This window comes from Ovis canadensis, chromosome 16 (genome assembly GCF_042477335.2).
Source record: "Ovis canadensis isolate MfBH-ARS-UI-01 breed Bighorn chromosome 16, ARS-UI_OviCan_v2, whole genome shotgun sequence".
Lineage (NCBI taxonomy): Eukaryota > Metazoa > Chordata > Mammalia > Artiodactyla > Bovidae > Ovis > Ovis canadensis.
Window position 1 is genome coordinate 41,723,671 of NC_091260.1, and position 15,633 is coordinate 41,739,303.

At 37.5% G+C, this 15,633-nt stretch overlaps 1 protein-coding gene across 8 annotated transcripts in view; it reads left to right on the forward strand.

The window, feature by feature from the left end:
- The window catches only part of EMB (embigin), a 60,204-nt gene extending 49,249 nt beyond the window's left edge, over nucleotides 1-10,955 (forward strand). For all 8 annotated transcript variants that reach the window (XM_069556391.1, XM_069556395.1, XM_069556388.1 and 5 more), the window contains 4 exons: nucleotides 5,066-5,345; nucleotides 6,373-6,406; nucleotides 8,977-9,031; nucleotides 9,596-10,955. In XM_069556391.1, the coding sequence (XP_069412492.1) occupies nucleotides 5,066-5,345; nucleotides 6,373-6,406; nucleotides 8,977-9,031; nucleotides 9,596-9,613 (387 nt within the window). In that variant the 3' untranslated portion in view covers nucleotides 9,614-10,955. The remainder of the gene's footprint in view (nucleotides 1-5,065; nucleotides 5,346-6,372; nucleotides 6,407-8,976; nucleotides 9,032-9,595) is intronic.
- Nucleotides 10,956-15,633: the final 4,678 nt, after the last annotated feature.

Below are 15,633 nucleotides of genomic sequence, written 5' to 3' on the forward strand. Positions count from 1 at the left end.
GTATTATACTCAAAGTTCTTAGGACTATTGCTTCTTCTCTTATTCTTAAATACATGATCATGGAGAAAGAACAGTGATGAATGGAGTTGTTTGATGTTTTTAGCACTTTACATTATACATCTCAGTTCAGTTCAGTTCAGTTTAGTTGCTCAGTCGTGTCCGACTCTTTGCGACCCCATGAATCGCAGCACGCCAGGCCTCTCTGTCCATCACCATCTCCCGGAGTTCACTCAGACTCATATCCATCAAGTCTGTGATGCCATCCAGCCATCTCATCCTCGGTCGTCCCCTTCTCCTCCTGCCCCCAATCCCTCCCAGCATCAGAGTCTTTTCCAATGGATACTCCCAATGTTTCATTAGCTGGTACTTTGTTTTATATTTAGCAACTTATTTAAATTCACTGAAAGTTAAAATTCATTTTTAGTTGATAAGCTTACGTATAATCCCAACAAAAATTATTCTTTTTTTTCCTTATCGTTTCATGAAAGTAACTTGAAAAAAAGGAAGTTATCTTTTCCTGCTTCTGTCTCTAGAAACATTTGTGATAGAATGCAATATATTGGCAACATTTAAGGAAAGAATGAAAATTAGGTAACTTAAACTTAGGTTTTGGGTTCTTTTAGTGTCATTGACCTCTTTTATGCCTCCAGGGACCTAGGGGAAGCCAGATACTTTAAATTCCTACTAAAAAATGAATGGCTTTTCAAAGACCTGATATTAAGAAAAACACGCTGCTGCTGACAAGTGCTCAGTCCTGTCTGACTCTTTGCAACCTCATAGACTGTAGCCCGCCAGACTCCTCTGTCCATGGGATTCTCCAGGCAAGAATACTAGAGTGGGTTGCCATGACCTCTCCAGGGGATCTTCCCATCCAGGAATTGAATCCAGGTCTCCTGCATTCCAGGCATATTCTTTACCATCTGAACCACCAGGGAAGCCCAAGAATACTGGAGTAGCCTATCCCTTCTCCAGGGGAACTTCTGGACCTAGGAATTGAACCAGGGTCTCCTGCATTGCAGGTGGATTCTTTACCAGCTAAGCTACCTGGAAAGCCCACATATGTCATACTAGACAAAAAATAGCCAAATCTAATTATATTGAACTTCGAGAGTACAGTCTGTGCTTCTTTCCATTTTACTAAGTGTCTCTCAATTTAGCCCCAAGCATGGATCATATTAGGATATAAGAAAAGTGCAGCGAAGAGAGTACAAGTCAAAACTTTAGGTCAAGTGTTTTTTCAAAATGTACATGAACCATCTGCATCAGACTCAACCTGGGGTGCCTACTAAACATGAGGTGCTTTGATTTATCAGCCCTGAGTTAGAGAGTACCTTTGTAACAAGATCACAGGCAAAGCTGTGCGCAGAGAGCCTGGTTGGTATAATTTTTTGGCAAATAATAAACTCACAGTTCTTCATCAGATAATCTCCAGGAGTACTTGTATTCGGATTAGCATTTATTGATCACTGCAGTTGAATAATAGAGCAATGAAGGCAGCAAATGGCCTATGAGTAAAATTTAATTTAAATAGATTAAATAAATCAACCCCCAAATAGCTTGGTATGGATCTTAAAAGACTGAAGAAAACCCAGTGAATTTCAGAAACTGACTTGATTGAAAGAGAAATACAGCTTTGAAAAGACAGAAAGTATACAGACCACCTTGCTTACCAGGCTCTCAGGAAGATCTGCTAGTCCTTCTACATCAGCTTTAAAGGCCTGAAGATGTCTGTTCAGTCTGAGGAACTCCCAGTGTCAAGAACCAGGGAGCTTCCTTAATAGGAATGATCAGTTTAATAGCTTAATCAACTTAATAGTTGATTTAATGCGTGTATGCCTGCACTTGTGAAGGAGGAAGTACTTTGAACAACTAGCCAGGTATTCTAACATGAAGCCTGGATGGATGGTTTCAATCCATCCTCCTGCCTTCGATCTTTCCCAGAGTCAGGGTCTTTCAGTTGAGTCAGTTCTTCGCATCAAGTGGCCAAAATACTGGAATTTCAGCTTCAGCATCAGTCCTTTCAATGAATATTCAGGACTGATCTCCTTTAGGATGGACAGGTTGAATCTCCTTGCAGTCCAAAAGGGACTCTCAAGAGTCTTCTCCAACACCACAGTTCAAAAGCATCAATTCTTTGGTGCTCAGCTTTCTTTATAGTCCAACTCTAATATCCATACATGACTACTGGAAAAACCTTAGCTTTGACTAAATGGACCATTGTTGGCAAAGTAATGTCTCTGCTTTTGATATGCTGTCTAGGTTGGTCATAGCTTTTCTTCCAAGGAGCAAGCATCTTTTAATTTCATGGCTGCAGTCAACATTGGCAGTGATTTTGGAGCCCCCCAAAATAAAGTCTGTCACTGTTTGCATTGTTTCCCCATCTATTTGCCATGAGTGATGGGACTGGATGCCGTGATCTTAGTTTTCTGAATGTTGAGCTTTAAGCCAACTTTTTGGCTCCTCTTTTACTTTATCAAGAGGCTCTTTATTTCTTCTTTACTTTCTGCCATAAGGGTGGTGTTACCTGCATATCTCAGGTTGTATATATTCCTTCTGGCAATCTTAATTCAAGCTTGTGCTTCATCCAGTCCAGCATTTCTCATGATGTACTCTGCATATAAGTTAAATAAGCAGGGTGACAATATACAGCCTTGACATACTCCTTTCCCGATTTGGAACCAGTCTGTTGTTCCATGTCTGGTTCTAACACTTTCTTCTTAACCTGCATACATGTTTCTCAAGAGTAGGTAAGCTGGTCTGGTATTCTCGTCTCTTTCAGAATTTTTCACAGGTGGTTGTGATCCACACAGTCAAAGGCTTTGGCATAGTCAATAAAGCAGAAGTAGATGTTTTTCTGGAACTCCCTTGCTTTTTTTTTATGATCCAGTGGATATTGGCAATTTGATCTCTGGTTCCTCTGCCTTTTCTAAATCCAGCTTGAACATCGATAAGTTCACAGTTAATGTACTGTTGAAGCCTGACTTGGAGAATTTTGAGCATTACTTTGCCTGTGTGTGAGATGAGTGCAGTTGTGTAGTAGTTTGAGCATTCTTTGGCATTGCCTTTCTTTGGGATTGGCATGAAAACTGACCTTTTCCAGTCCTGTGGCCACTGCTGAGTTTTCCAAATTTGCTGGCATATTGAGTGCAGCACTTTCACAGCATCATTTTTTAAGATTTGAAATAGCTCAACTGGAATTCCATCACCTCCACTAGCTTTGTTCTAGTGATGCTTCCTAATGCCCCCTGACTTTGCATTCCAGGATTTCTGGCTCTAGGTGAGTGATCACACTATCGTGGTTATCTGGGTCATGAATAACTTTTTTGCATAGTTCTTCTGCATATTCTTTCCACCTCTTCTTAATATCTTCTGCTTCTGTTAGGTCCATACCATTTCTGTCCTTTATTGTGCCCATCTTTGCAAGAAACGTTCTCTTGGCATCTCTAATTTTCTTGAAGAGATCTCTTGTCTTTCCCATTCTGTTGTTTCCCTCTGTTTCTTTGCACTGATCGTTGAGAAAGGCTTTCTTATCCTCCCTTGTTATTTGGAACTCTGCATTCCAATGGGTATATATTTCCTTTTCTCCTTTGCTTTTAGCTTCTCTTCTTTTACAGCGATTTTTAATACCTCCTTAGGCAACCATTTTGCATTTTTGCATTTCTTATTCTTGGAGATGGTCTTGACCACTGCCTCCTGTACAGTGTCATGAACCTCCGTCCGTAGTTCTTCAGGCTCTCTATCAGATCTAATCCCTTAAATCTATTTGTAACTTCCACTGTATAATTGTAAGGGATTTGATTCAGGTCACACCTGAATGGTCTAGTGGTTTTCCCTGCTTTCTTCATTTAAGTCTGAATTTGGCAATAAGGAGTTCATGATCTGAGTCACAGTCAGCTCCCGGTCTTGTTTTTGCTGACTGTGTAGAGCTTCTCCATCTTTGGCTGCAGATAATATAGTCAATCTGATTTCAGTATTGACCATCTGGCGATGTCCATGTGTAGAGTCTTCCCTTGTGTTGTTGGAAGAGGGTGTTTGCTATGACAGTGTGTTCTTTGGCAAAACTCTGTTAACCTTTGACCTGCTTTATTTTGTACTCCAAGGCCAAATTTGCCTGTTACTTCAGGTATTTCTTGACTTCCTACTATTGCATTCCAGTCACCTATAATGAAATGGACCTCTTTTTTTGGTGTTAGTTCTGAAAGGTCTTGTAGGTCTTCACAGAGCCATTCAACTTCAGTTTCGTCAGCATTACTGGTTGGGGCATAGACTTGGATTACTGTGATATTGAATGGTTTGCCTTGGAAATGAGCAGAGATCATTCTGTCATTTTTCTGACTGAATCCAAGTACTGCATTCCAGACTGTTTTGTATACTATAATGGCTACTCCATTTCTTCGAACGGATTCTTGCCCACAGTAGTAGATATAATGATCATCTGAGTCAAATTCATCCATTCTAGTCCATTTTAGTTCACTGATTTCCTAGAATGTCGATGTTCACTCTTGCCATCTCCTGTTTGGCCACTTCCAGTTGCCTTGATTGATAACATCCAATTTCCTGTGTAATATTGCTCTTTACAGCATCGGATTTTACTTCCATTACCAGTCATATCCACAACTGGGTGTTGTTTTTGCTTTGGCTCCGTCCCTTCATTCTTTTTGGAGTTATTTCTCCACTGATCTCCAGTAGCATATTTGGCACCTACCGACCTGGGGAGTTTATCTTTCAGTGTCCTATCTTCTTGCCTTTTCATACTGTTCATGGGGTTCTCAAGGCAAGAATACAGAAGTGTTTTGCCGTTCCCTTCTCCAGTGGACCATGTTTTGTCAGAACTCTACACCATGACCCGTCCATCTTGGGTAGTCCTACACAGCATGGCTCATAGTTTCATTGAGTTAGACAAGGCTGTTATGTATAACTTCTCACAAATTTCAATATGCCCTTTTGCTACTAAGCTGTTTTCTTGGTACTGACTTGTAGCTTTCACTCAAAACTAGATCACTCAGGACTTTTTTTTTTTTTATGGACTATGACAGCAATGGATTTTAATGTCTCCTTATATTAGGTTCCTATTGGTATTCCAGTGAATGATAAGTATGTGATCAGTGGAAAACATGCTAATGAAACAAAGCTGAAGATAACGCAACTTTCAGAGGACGATCAGGGAACCTACTGGTGCCATGCAATATTCGAGTTAGGGGAGAGTGAAGGACACGTTGAACTCGTCGTGCTCAGCTATTTGGTACCCCTTAAAGCATTTTGTGCAATAGCTGCCGAGGTTGTTCTCTTAGTGGCTATTATTCTGCTTTTTGAAATGTATACTCAAAAGAAAAAGAAGCCCTCAGGTAAGATTTCTTTTTTTAGATAACATTCTCATGTTACGACTTACTACATTACAGTGGCTTTAGAGTTTTGGGGAAAAAAACCATAACTTTTGTTATTTGTAGTGGTATTTACGTTAATATCAGTGATGACTGTGAGCTAGGAGATTATATTGATGGACTTCTTTTTTCAACTTCCTAAGAAGCTTTAGTGCTAAAATATGCCTTTTATCCCCCCTTCTTTGGTGTTACTGGTACCAACACACCAATGAAGTGATAACATGCTTTGGTACTAGAATATTAGAAAATTCTGTGGTAACTTAATAGAAAAGATCTCAAAGATAAGCAGTTATCCTTTCACTTAGATAACTCATTTTTAAAATGTTTTATCAAACATTTTTGAATTGTCATGAAAGAGACATTGCCTGCCGGATCTGTTTTCATGGCCTGTTCCTGATGGTTTACAGACTGAGAAACCACTGGCCCGCTAGGAGAATTGTTCTTGCATTCTGTATTTTTTCCTATTTGGTGCTGTTTAGTAACTTTATTAATTACAAGTCAGTCAGTCCTGCTTTTGACGATCCCAGGCACTAGACAAGGCTTGATCAATTTTTGTCGGTTATACCTCAGCATGTACCTTGTGTTTAGTTATGTCTGATGCTTTGCGACCCCATGGCCTGTAACCAGCCAGGTTCCTCTGTCGTTGGAATTTTCCAGGCAAGAATACTGGAGCAGACTGCCATTTCCTTCTCCAGGGGCTCTTCCCCACCCAGGGATTGAACCCGTGTCTTCCGTGTCTCCTGCACTGCAGGTGGATTCCTTATGCGCCGAGCCATCTGGAAAGCCAGTGTTTTGCTTGATAAAAGCTGCAAGTCAGGAGAGCAGGGAAGGAGTGGACATGACAGACGTGCAGCTGTCACCTCTCATTGCAGAGCAGGAAAACAGCGTGGGCAGTCAGGGATTAGAATTCAGGGGAAAGTAGAATTGAGCATACATGTTCCACAAGAATAATAAACCAGCCTTACAGTTAAGTTCTTCTTTTGTTACACAGATGATGGGAAAGAAATTGAACAAGGTGAACAGCTGTAAGTATTATTTTTTATAGAATAATTTTCCCTTGAATAAAATACAGATAAATATGAAATTAAATAAAATGTTTGCAGTTAGAGAGAAAAAGGTACAAGAGTATATTGTGTGTGATTTTTCTGCACATGTCCATTTGTGGTGAAAAGTGGCATTTACCTGTCTGCAACACCTCGCTGTACTTTTGTTTTCTCTTCAACAAAATGGGTTTAATGACATCACCACATAGGTTTTGGGATTAAAAGACTTACTCTGTGTAAAAGTGCTTAGCATAAGCTTCGGTTACTGAATGCCTTCTATGCCTGAGTGTCTGCATTTCTTTATTTTTATTTTTTTTATTTTTTGAATTTTAAAATCTTTAGTTCTTACATGCGTTCCCAAACATGAACCCCCCCTTCCACCTCCCTCCCCATAACATCTCTCTGGGTCATCCCCATGCACCAGCCCCAAGCATGCTGTATCCTGCGTCAGACATAGACTGGCGATTCAATTCTTACATGATAGTATACATGTTAGAATGCCATTCTCCCAAATCATCCCACCCTCTCCCTCTCCCTCTGAGTCTAAAAGTCCGTTATACACATCTGTGTCTTTTTTCCTGTCTTGCATACAGGGTCGTCATTGCCATCTTCCTAAATTCCATATATATGTGTTAGTATACTGTCTTGGTGTTTTACTTTCTGGCTTACTTCACTCTGTATAATCAGCTCCAGTTTCATCCATCTCATCAGAACTGATTCAAATGAATTCTTTTTTACGGTATCTGCATTTCTTTAAAGTCTCCATCACTGATTCTGATTCTCTGTCATGTTGAAAATCACTGACCTAGGATTCTATTTGTTATTATTTTTCTGAGAACACAAATTGTGTCACTATTTCTTTTACAGTCCCCTTTGTTTAGAGTTGAGCTGAGCTGGAGGAGAATTGGAAAGAAAATGACCAGTGATGTCATTTGGTTTGGTGACAGTGGGAGCTGTTGGTTCCACCATGCCAGGGAACTGAGAGTGGTGCCCAGCTCCACTGGGCTGAGGGAGTTGCCCAAAACTGGGTTTGAAGTTCAAGTAATAGAGTCAGGGTCTGGAAAATGAGATCAGAGTAAAGCAGCCAAAGGAAACCTAGGAAAAGGGAAGCCTGAGCAACTACCAAATGGACACTTATAATTTATCTTTGTCAGTCAAGACGAGCTCTGAGGTGTGAGCGCTATAACCACAGTTAAATAGCAAGACTAGAGTGGATAGTTGTCATGCGTATATTCATAGATATTATTCAAATAGTTATTTTTACTCAGTTCACTCAAATCAACAGGACAAAGCATCTAAAGTAAGGGCATAAAATAATTATATCAGGAGTTCTATAACCCCAGATAAGGAAAAAAAAATGTTAATCTTAGAATCAGACTCTTATGATTGAAAAGGATGTGAACCTCTTTCTGGAGAACTTGTTCACATTAATTTGAACATTTTATGTTTCTGGTTTGCATGTACTGATTATCTTTCTTACACTTGGAATCATGAAAAACATGACAATTATTCAGATATTTGAAACAGTTATACCCTTGCCTGGATTCTTTTGTTCTCCCAACTTAGCCTCCAAAGTGTTCCCCTCCATTCCCCTGCAGTCACATTTCTCATCTTTAGGTTTTGTTAGTATCTTTAGATTTAATACAAGTATGAAGGGCACTTGGACTCATTTAGAGAAGCCTCTCACTAATGCTTTTTTTAGAATTTTTAGTTTAGGAGATAAATTTGTCTTTAAAGAGAATATTGTTTATCAATATATTTTATATTTGATGCTTATATATGTTTTTAGATACCAGCCATTCACAGAATGAATGATTTTTTAAATGACTTAAAAAAATAGTACTAAGAGTATAACAAGCTAGTCATTTCAAGAGTATAACAACCTAGTCAGTTCAATGAAGAGCTCATTCATTTATCTAATCCACCAAGATATTTAATCCACACAATTTTACCTATAACTCCTTCTCCCAATTTTGATGTAACTGATTATATGGTTCAATTTATTATCTGGTGAGACTAGTTTAATAAGCTCAAGCTTGCCCATAAGATCTAGAAGGGTATTAATTATGTACCCTTGTAACCTAGTTTAGTCTTTCTTGTCTTAAGAATCTGGAGCCCATGTTGTGGTCTTATTCTGATGCACTTTGAGGAGACAAAGAGCCATGCTTAACCTCTAATTCAGTGTATAAACATGTCGGATTATAGCACCTTTATCTACATACTGGCTGACCTCCAGATTGGCTATTATCTTGATGGGTCAAAGCAACATATGTTAGGCCATATACTGAAGCCTTCACTCACTCTTGGGGAAAAGCAATTCTCTCTGCATAAAATAAACAGGACTTTGTCACTCATCTGTGGCAATGGTTCCTCTCCAAGCAATGGCATGCAAATAAAATCAACATTATGAGTAAAACACCATTTTTAGCAAGAATAAATCCTATCTCTATTGACCTCATATTTTAACTTGATGGCCATGATATAGATCGTGTACTGACTTAGTCTGATGCAGTGTAAATGTATAGTAATTTTCTTATTTGTTCTCTATACAGGAAATTGGATGATAGCAATGGTATAGAAAACAGTGGCCCTAGGCACAGAAAAAATGTAAGTTGCTTCCAAATGCTTACCTTCTAAAAAAAACGTAAAATTCAATATGCACACACAGCCTGTTAATCCATCTCCTTTATTTTAGTTTCATGAAAGACCTAGTCATTCACTATGTGCTTGGATATTATAGGAGAATATACTCGTTACACAATAATTAAATGGCATCCTTTTTCCACCAGAGAACATGTAACAACCAATCTAAAAGTGACTTGGTTGCACTGTAGATGTATATTTTTTCTTCTGTCACCACAGGCCAAGTTATTTTATAACTTTTTATGGAGTCTTATTTTTTTCTCTGTTTTTCTGGATTCTCCTATTTTATTCTCATATATTCCTATACATCTAGTCTGTGAATGAATCAATATTAGTTTATTTTCTTTACTGATGAGGATCAAAATTTCCATATTTCATCATTTTTCTCTTGAGTATTTAGCAACTGTTTGGTTTAGCAATTTTGGATCACCTCCTTCCAGAAATTTTTGCTTTGCTAAAATGATAATAAGTTGTTCCAGAATAACCAGGATGTACTAATTATGTTTCATTATGCTTTATGTAACTCAGGAATCCGTGGGCCAGTGAGTGGCAAACATCGTGTCAGGAGTCACAGGAAGACGTACAGAGAGTTTGCATTTCAGCTTTATTTCTGCTGCTTGTTAAGAACGTGTGACTTTTTTTACTTTTAAAAGGATGAAAAGTTTATGTAAAATGCTCAGTAGTAGCTTTGTAAATAATATATGCAATTTCAGATCTACAGATATATTTTCATTCTATATTTTAATCTAAAGCAAGGTAAATTATATTAAGTTTGTGCTATGAGCTATAACCCAGGATAATTAATTTCATTCCAGTCCTTAAGGGACACGCAGAACAGACACCAGCAAAACCAAATAGTACACAGAGTGAATGTCACTCAAGTCCTGTTTATTACCAAAGAATTCATTAAATACAAAGCTTTGCCATTTGTCTTAAAAAGGTTTTTTCCCCAATCATGTTTACTAGGTGAAGTGTTTGTAATAATTCCCTGTAAAGTTCATTCTTCAGTCATATTGAAAAGAAGTGTCATCAAGGGGAAATTAGCACTTTCTACCTTTGTTAATGATGGTTACTATGCAGTCACCACAAGGAAAACATACTTTTCCTATGAAAACATTGGTTGAAGGCAAAGAAGTAAAACCATACACTTGCCCATCTCCATCTCCACGGAAGCAAATTTCTCAGTCTCGTTCCACTCATCTCCACTGTTCTCCCACATTAAGCTAAAGTGATTCTTAGACTTCCTAGAGAGCATTTTTTATTTTAAGCTGTGGGTTTTGGATTTCTTAAGTTACAGCTGTTGTTGATGTTGTAGGATTAAGGTTCACATAGACATGATGTCTCACTGCTGTAGGCATGCTTCTGTGTTTCATGGTGGTATCCATGGCTGGCTAAATATCTCAAAAAGCATCATTAGTGGTTCATAATACTAATGCCTTTGTCTGAAATCAAGAAATATTAAAGTTGTTCTATGTTGTCGCCAGTGCCTTAGGCTTTCTATTGCGTGTATAACTAAATTATTTTATAAAACTCACTTTAACCAAGTCAAACGAAATCTGAATAGACATGAAAAGTTGTCAGTGGCTTTCAATGGAATATTGGTATCATACAGCAGGATACCAGGTTAGGTTGAAGACAATATGTGAAACCTGCTGGGGATCCTTCGTGCTTATGAGTCCACTGTCCCCCAGCTCACAGTGCAGCAGGGATCAGAACAATTACAGGCAAAGAGGGAGGGTTTGGGATGGTGGTGAAGATCCCACAGTCTTGGTGACCTAGGGGATTAATGCTTGAAAAAGAGAAGTTCAGTTATTTGAAAAAATACTTTATAGAAATTTGTATGATATTCTGGGTGAAAAAATTATAATAAAATTGAGATGGTGAAAAATTATGCTTTATATGGCATCTTAACTAACGTTAAAATATTCCTAGTATGAATAATACACATGAAGTGTGACTTGGAAGCTTCTCTGTTTGTTGCAGCACTGTTTTGCATAAAACGTGTGAAGTATCCACAAAAGTTTTACTGAATAGACTACATCATTTAAGTAATGGCAGGTTTCATCATATTCTTGTCTCAGAGCCATGAGCCAGGCATTTGTTTTGGTTTAGTTAATTATTAATTTGACAAAATGATCTTGGGTGGTATCTATATGATTGCAACCAAGCAGTTCACTTAGTTAATCTGAACGATTTGAATTCAATGAAAAATTAGTCAGACCCGCTTTTTGACTAAATCCAATTCAAATGCATTTGTGACTAGATATATACAAATCCCCATACAATTCGTAGCTCATATGCAGTGTGTATTCTTCTATTTTGCCACCATTATTTAGACTAAAATGGTTCTCAGGCAGAAAAATTGCTGTCCAACGTAAAATAATCTGAAATATTTATGTAGTAAATTGAAATTTTAAGTGTCAGTGTTTGCTATTTTTCCTAGCAAAGAAAATTAAGTTCAGTAACTTTAAGCAGAAAAGGTACTCAGGAAATTAAAGGTGAGTTTTGACTTTTCAGAGTCTCTCTGGGGAACCTCCAGAAAATTATTTCACCACTGTTAGGTTAAAAAATGGAATGCTTCCATTAAGTAACCTCATGGAAATGAATGGATTAACTAAAAATGACCAATTGTAAATTGACTAAAAATACAAAGCAAGCAGAAAAGCTGAAGTAGGAAAATTATGCCACGTTAATATATTAGACACCTTGGGAAATTCTGTTCATCTTTCCAGCTAACAGAGTTTTGCTGCATATTAAGTAGATTTAATGATGTCTTAAAATTCCCGGATATTTTCATATTCAGTTTATGCTCTAATGTAAATCTTCACTTTGTAGTCTTTTTCTCTCTTTTTTTTTCTTAGCATCTAGTTACCCAGGGCAAGACCTAAAGTTCACTGTGCCATTTTCTTTTCCTCTATTAACTAATATTTATTAGTCATGAATCTCTATTCCTTTGTCCTCTTTAATAGCTCATCAATCCACTCATTGCCTCCCCTACCCCATGCTCACCAGCTGCAACAGCTAAGGTCCTGATTTTCCTACATCAGCCTCATCTACTGTTAATCCATTTTTTGCTGTGTGTGTGTGTGTGTGTGTGTGTGCACTTAGTTGCTCGGTCATGTCCAACTCTTTGCAACGCCATGGACTATAGCCCACCAGGCTCCTCCTATGTCCATGGGATTTTCCAGGCAAGAATACTGGAGTGGGTTGCCATTTCCTTCTCCAGAGGATCTTTCCACCTCAGGGATCAAACCCACATCTCCTGCATTGGCAGGCAGGTTTTTTACCACTGAACCTCCTGAGATGCCCCTTTAACATTGCTGCTGGGCCATATTTCTAAACCACAAATCTCATTATGGAGCATAATGTACCAATTCCCATGACACACCTGTATAGGCTCCCCTTTGCCATATCTTAATGTTGCAGTTTTCCAATCGCTAATCTTTCTCCCGGAGAAGGCAATGGCACCCCACTCTAGTACTCTTGTCTGGAAAGTCCCATGAACTGAGGAGCCTGCTAGGCTACAGTCCATGGAATTGCTAAGAGTCTGACACGACTGAGCAACTTCACTTTCACTTTTCACTCTCATGCATTGGAGAAAGAAATGGCAACCCACTCCAGTATTCTTGCCTGGAGAATCCCAGGGACGGGGGAGCCTGGCGGGCTGCCGTCTATGGGGTCGAACAGAGTCAGACACGACTGAAGCGACTTAGCAGCAGCAGCAGCAGCAGCAATCTTTCTCCGCTGTCTTTGATTTAGCCTTGACAAAGAGAGAATCTATCCAGAGTGCTGCCCGCTGCACGCCTCCCCTTTGATGAACTCAAGTTTAGCCATCAAGACTTGAATCTCACGTTACTTCCTGGCATATCCCTCATTCCCAGTTGACTGTGTACCATCATATGTGCTCAAATAACTCCACATTTTTTGTGCTTATTTACCTGTATTATACATATGCTTTTATATGTCTCCTTCCTGGATTCTGATTTTATTTGCTTGTCCCATACCTACCACAGAGAAGGTACATTGTAGATGTCATGAAGTAAGTGAAAGTGAAGTCGCTCAGTCGTGTCTGACTCTTTGCGACCCCGTGAACTGTAGCCCACCAGGCTCCTCCGTCCACGGGATTCTCCAGGCAAGAATACTGGAGTGGGTTGCCATTTCCTTCTCCAGGGGATCTTCCTGACCCAGGTCTCCCGCATTGCGGGCAGACGCTTTAACCTCTGAATGGATAAATGTATAGGTGAAAATAAAATTTTATAAATTTATACTTATTTTTAGAAGAACAATCTAAATTGTGACATCAGAAGTGAAACAAAATATTTTAACAGAAATAAACCAATCCTTTATAACTTCAGTGATTGCTTCCACTTCTTTGAAAAACAGTAGCAATATAATTAAACTTCTGTTGAATTTTAATAATGTGCGATAATCTAATGAGCAAAGAGAGTTCTGATTCCTAAACTATTATACAGGGTATGTTGCTTAGAACTTATCTAAATTCCCATTGTCCTTTATTTTTTATTGGCAGTACAAATGTTAACCTTATTTTTCTCCTTTATTTCAGTAAGGTAACGTGTTGACTTTATATATATGTAAAGCATTTTAGCAATTGTAGTTCTCTGCATGGCACTGTAGATATTAGTGTCCACTCCACTAACTTTCTCATTCCTCCTCCCTGCCAATACCTCATAGTACCTTAGAATATCTCAGAATCCAATTCAAAAATTTATCTTAAAAAAATTATCTTAAATATATTTTTTAGAAAGCTTTCATTGTTTAGTTTTGGTCCCTGTAAGTTTGTCTTTACTTTGGTCTCTGTAAGTTTGTATCTGATAATCAAATACATAAAAAAAGAAATGTCAGTTCTGCTCACATACTCCCTGGATTTTCACCTTTGAGGCATCTAGGTAGATTTATGCAAAATTATTTACTGAATCTACTTCTTTATAGAAAATGAATCTTCTCTAATGGAACAAGTTTTGCAATGAATTAGGTACTTCCGATTAACATTTTTAGGTGGGAGCAAGTTCAAAAGTATGTGTTCTAGTATTAATTAAAAGGCACACTGACCTGTTAGAGCTTTCTCTGAATTAATATTTATTGAATGAATGAAAAATAGATGAATGACTGAATTATTTTGGAATCAAATTATATATATGTATGTTATCTACTTTGATTTTGATTAATTAACTGAATTTATATTCTCTAGGAGAGATAATGAAGAAAACTGGAACTGTATTTGTATTTCTTTCACATGATATTTAGGAATGTATTTGCAGTATATCTGGAAGGTCAGTTACATGTGCAGCTTATCAACTGATTTTTTTATTGATGGTATATCATATTGTTAAATAGTGATGACTCACATTTGTTGAGTGCTTAGCATGTGATAGGTACAGCACTAAATACTTTGAAATGTTTTATCTCATTTAATTTCTGCATTATCTTATGCTATAGAAACTATTACATACTGTGTTATACATGAAGAAACAAGCTTGAGAGATTAAGTATTTAGAGCTGGGAATTGAAATCCAAGGAGTTCTCCTTAAGAGTCTAGGTTAAACAACTATGGTGAACAGCTTTGGCCTTCTACTAAGGAAAGTCTTAGAAAAATCAGGCTATTATCTATAAACTGTCTTTAAAAATTTTTTTTGACTCTTTTAGATGGTTAGTTAAATAATAAGTTCCATAATTTTATTCTTAAGGCTTATAGAACCTATGCTGTGGCATATTTATGCTATCCCTACAGTGGTACTAAGGAATCAATATATTTTTGCTTGTTTGGAGAGTCTTTATTTTTTTCCCTAATTTTACTTCTCAATAACTAGTGTCACCATAAAATTTATTATCCAAACAATGAGAATGAAAGAAGGTGCTATATATAATTTTATCAGGACAAATGGAAAACAGATGGTAAGTCGCATTTTTACCTGTAGGTAGGAGCAAAGAATTGGATAATCTAGTATGAGGGAAGCCCTAGGCACAGCAGCAACATCTTAAGTCTGAATGATAAACACTTTGAAATTCACCTTCAGGGAAAGAACTATCCTTGGTAAATGCCATGTGAGATGCCTATGAGACAATTTAGTAAGCTTAAAGATTTATTACTTTTCAGCAGTACTATAAATATATCAGCATTCAAAAACGTGATTCACAAGTTGTAAGAGAGGCTAGGAAGCAAAGTTGTATATTTGATGGCCTGTGAAATGAACTGGACAATTCTTTGCATTTGCTTATCCTCATGATTAATGTGTCATAATGGTAATATCTGTATGATTCTCAATAAGTCAGGAATGCCTGATTCTGCCTTTATAATAAAATTTATTTGTAAAATCAGTGCAGCTCACTCATGACTAATATTGTCAAAATTACTTTTAATCATGTGATTAACCTATAACATCTATTTCTTCATTTCTCATGTCCCAAATGGGAGAAAGCTAGTGAAATTTGTTTATGGTATTGGTTAAAGTCCTTGTATTATTTGGTGTGTTATCTATTATGTTTAAGCACTTTCATTCATAAAAATTGATTCTATTTAATTTATAATTTACTTCAGAATATAATTA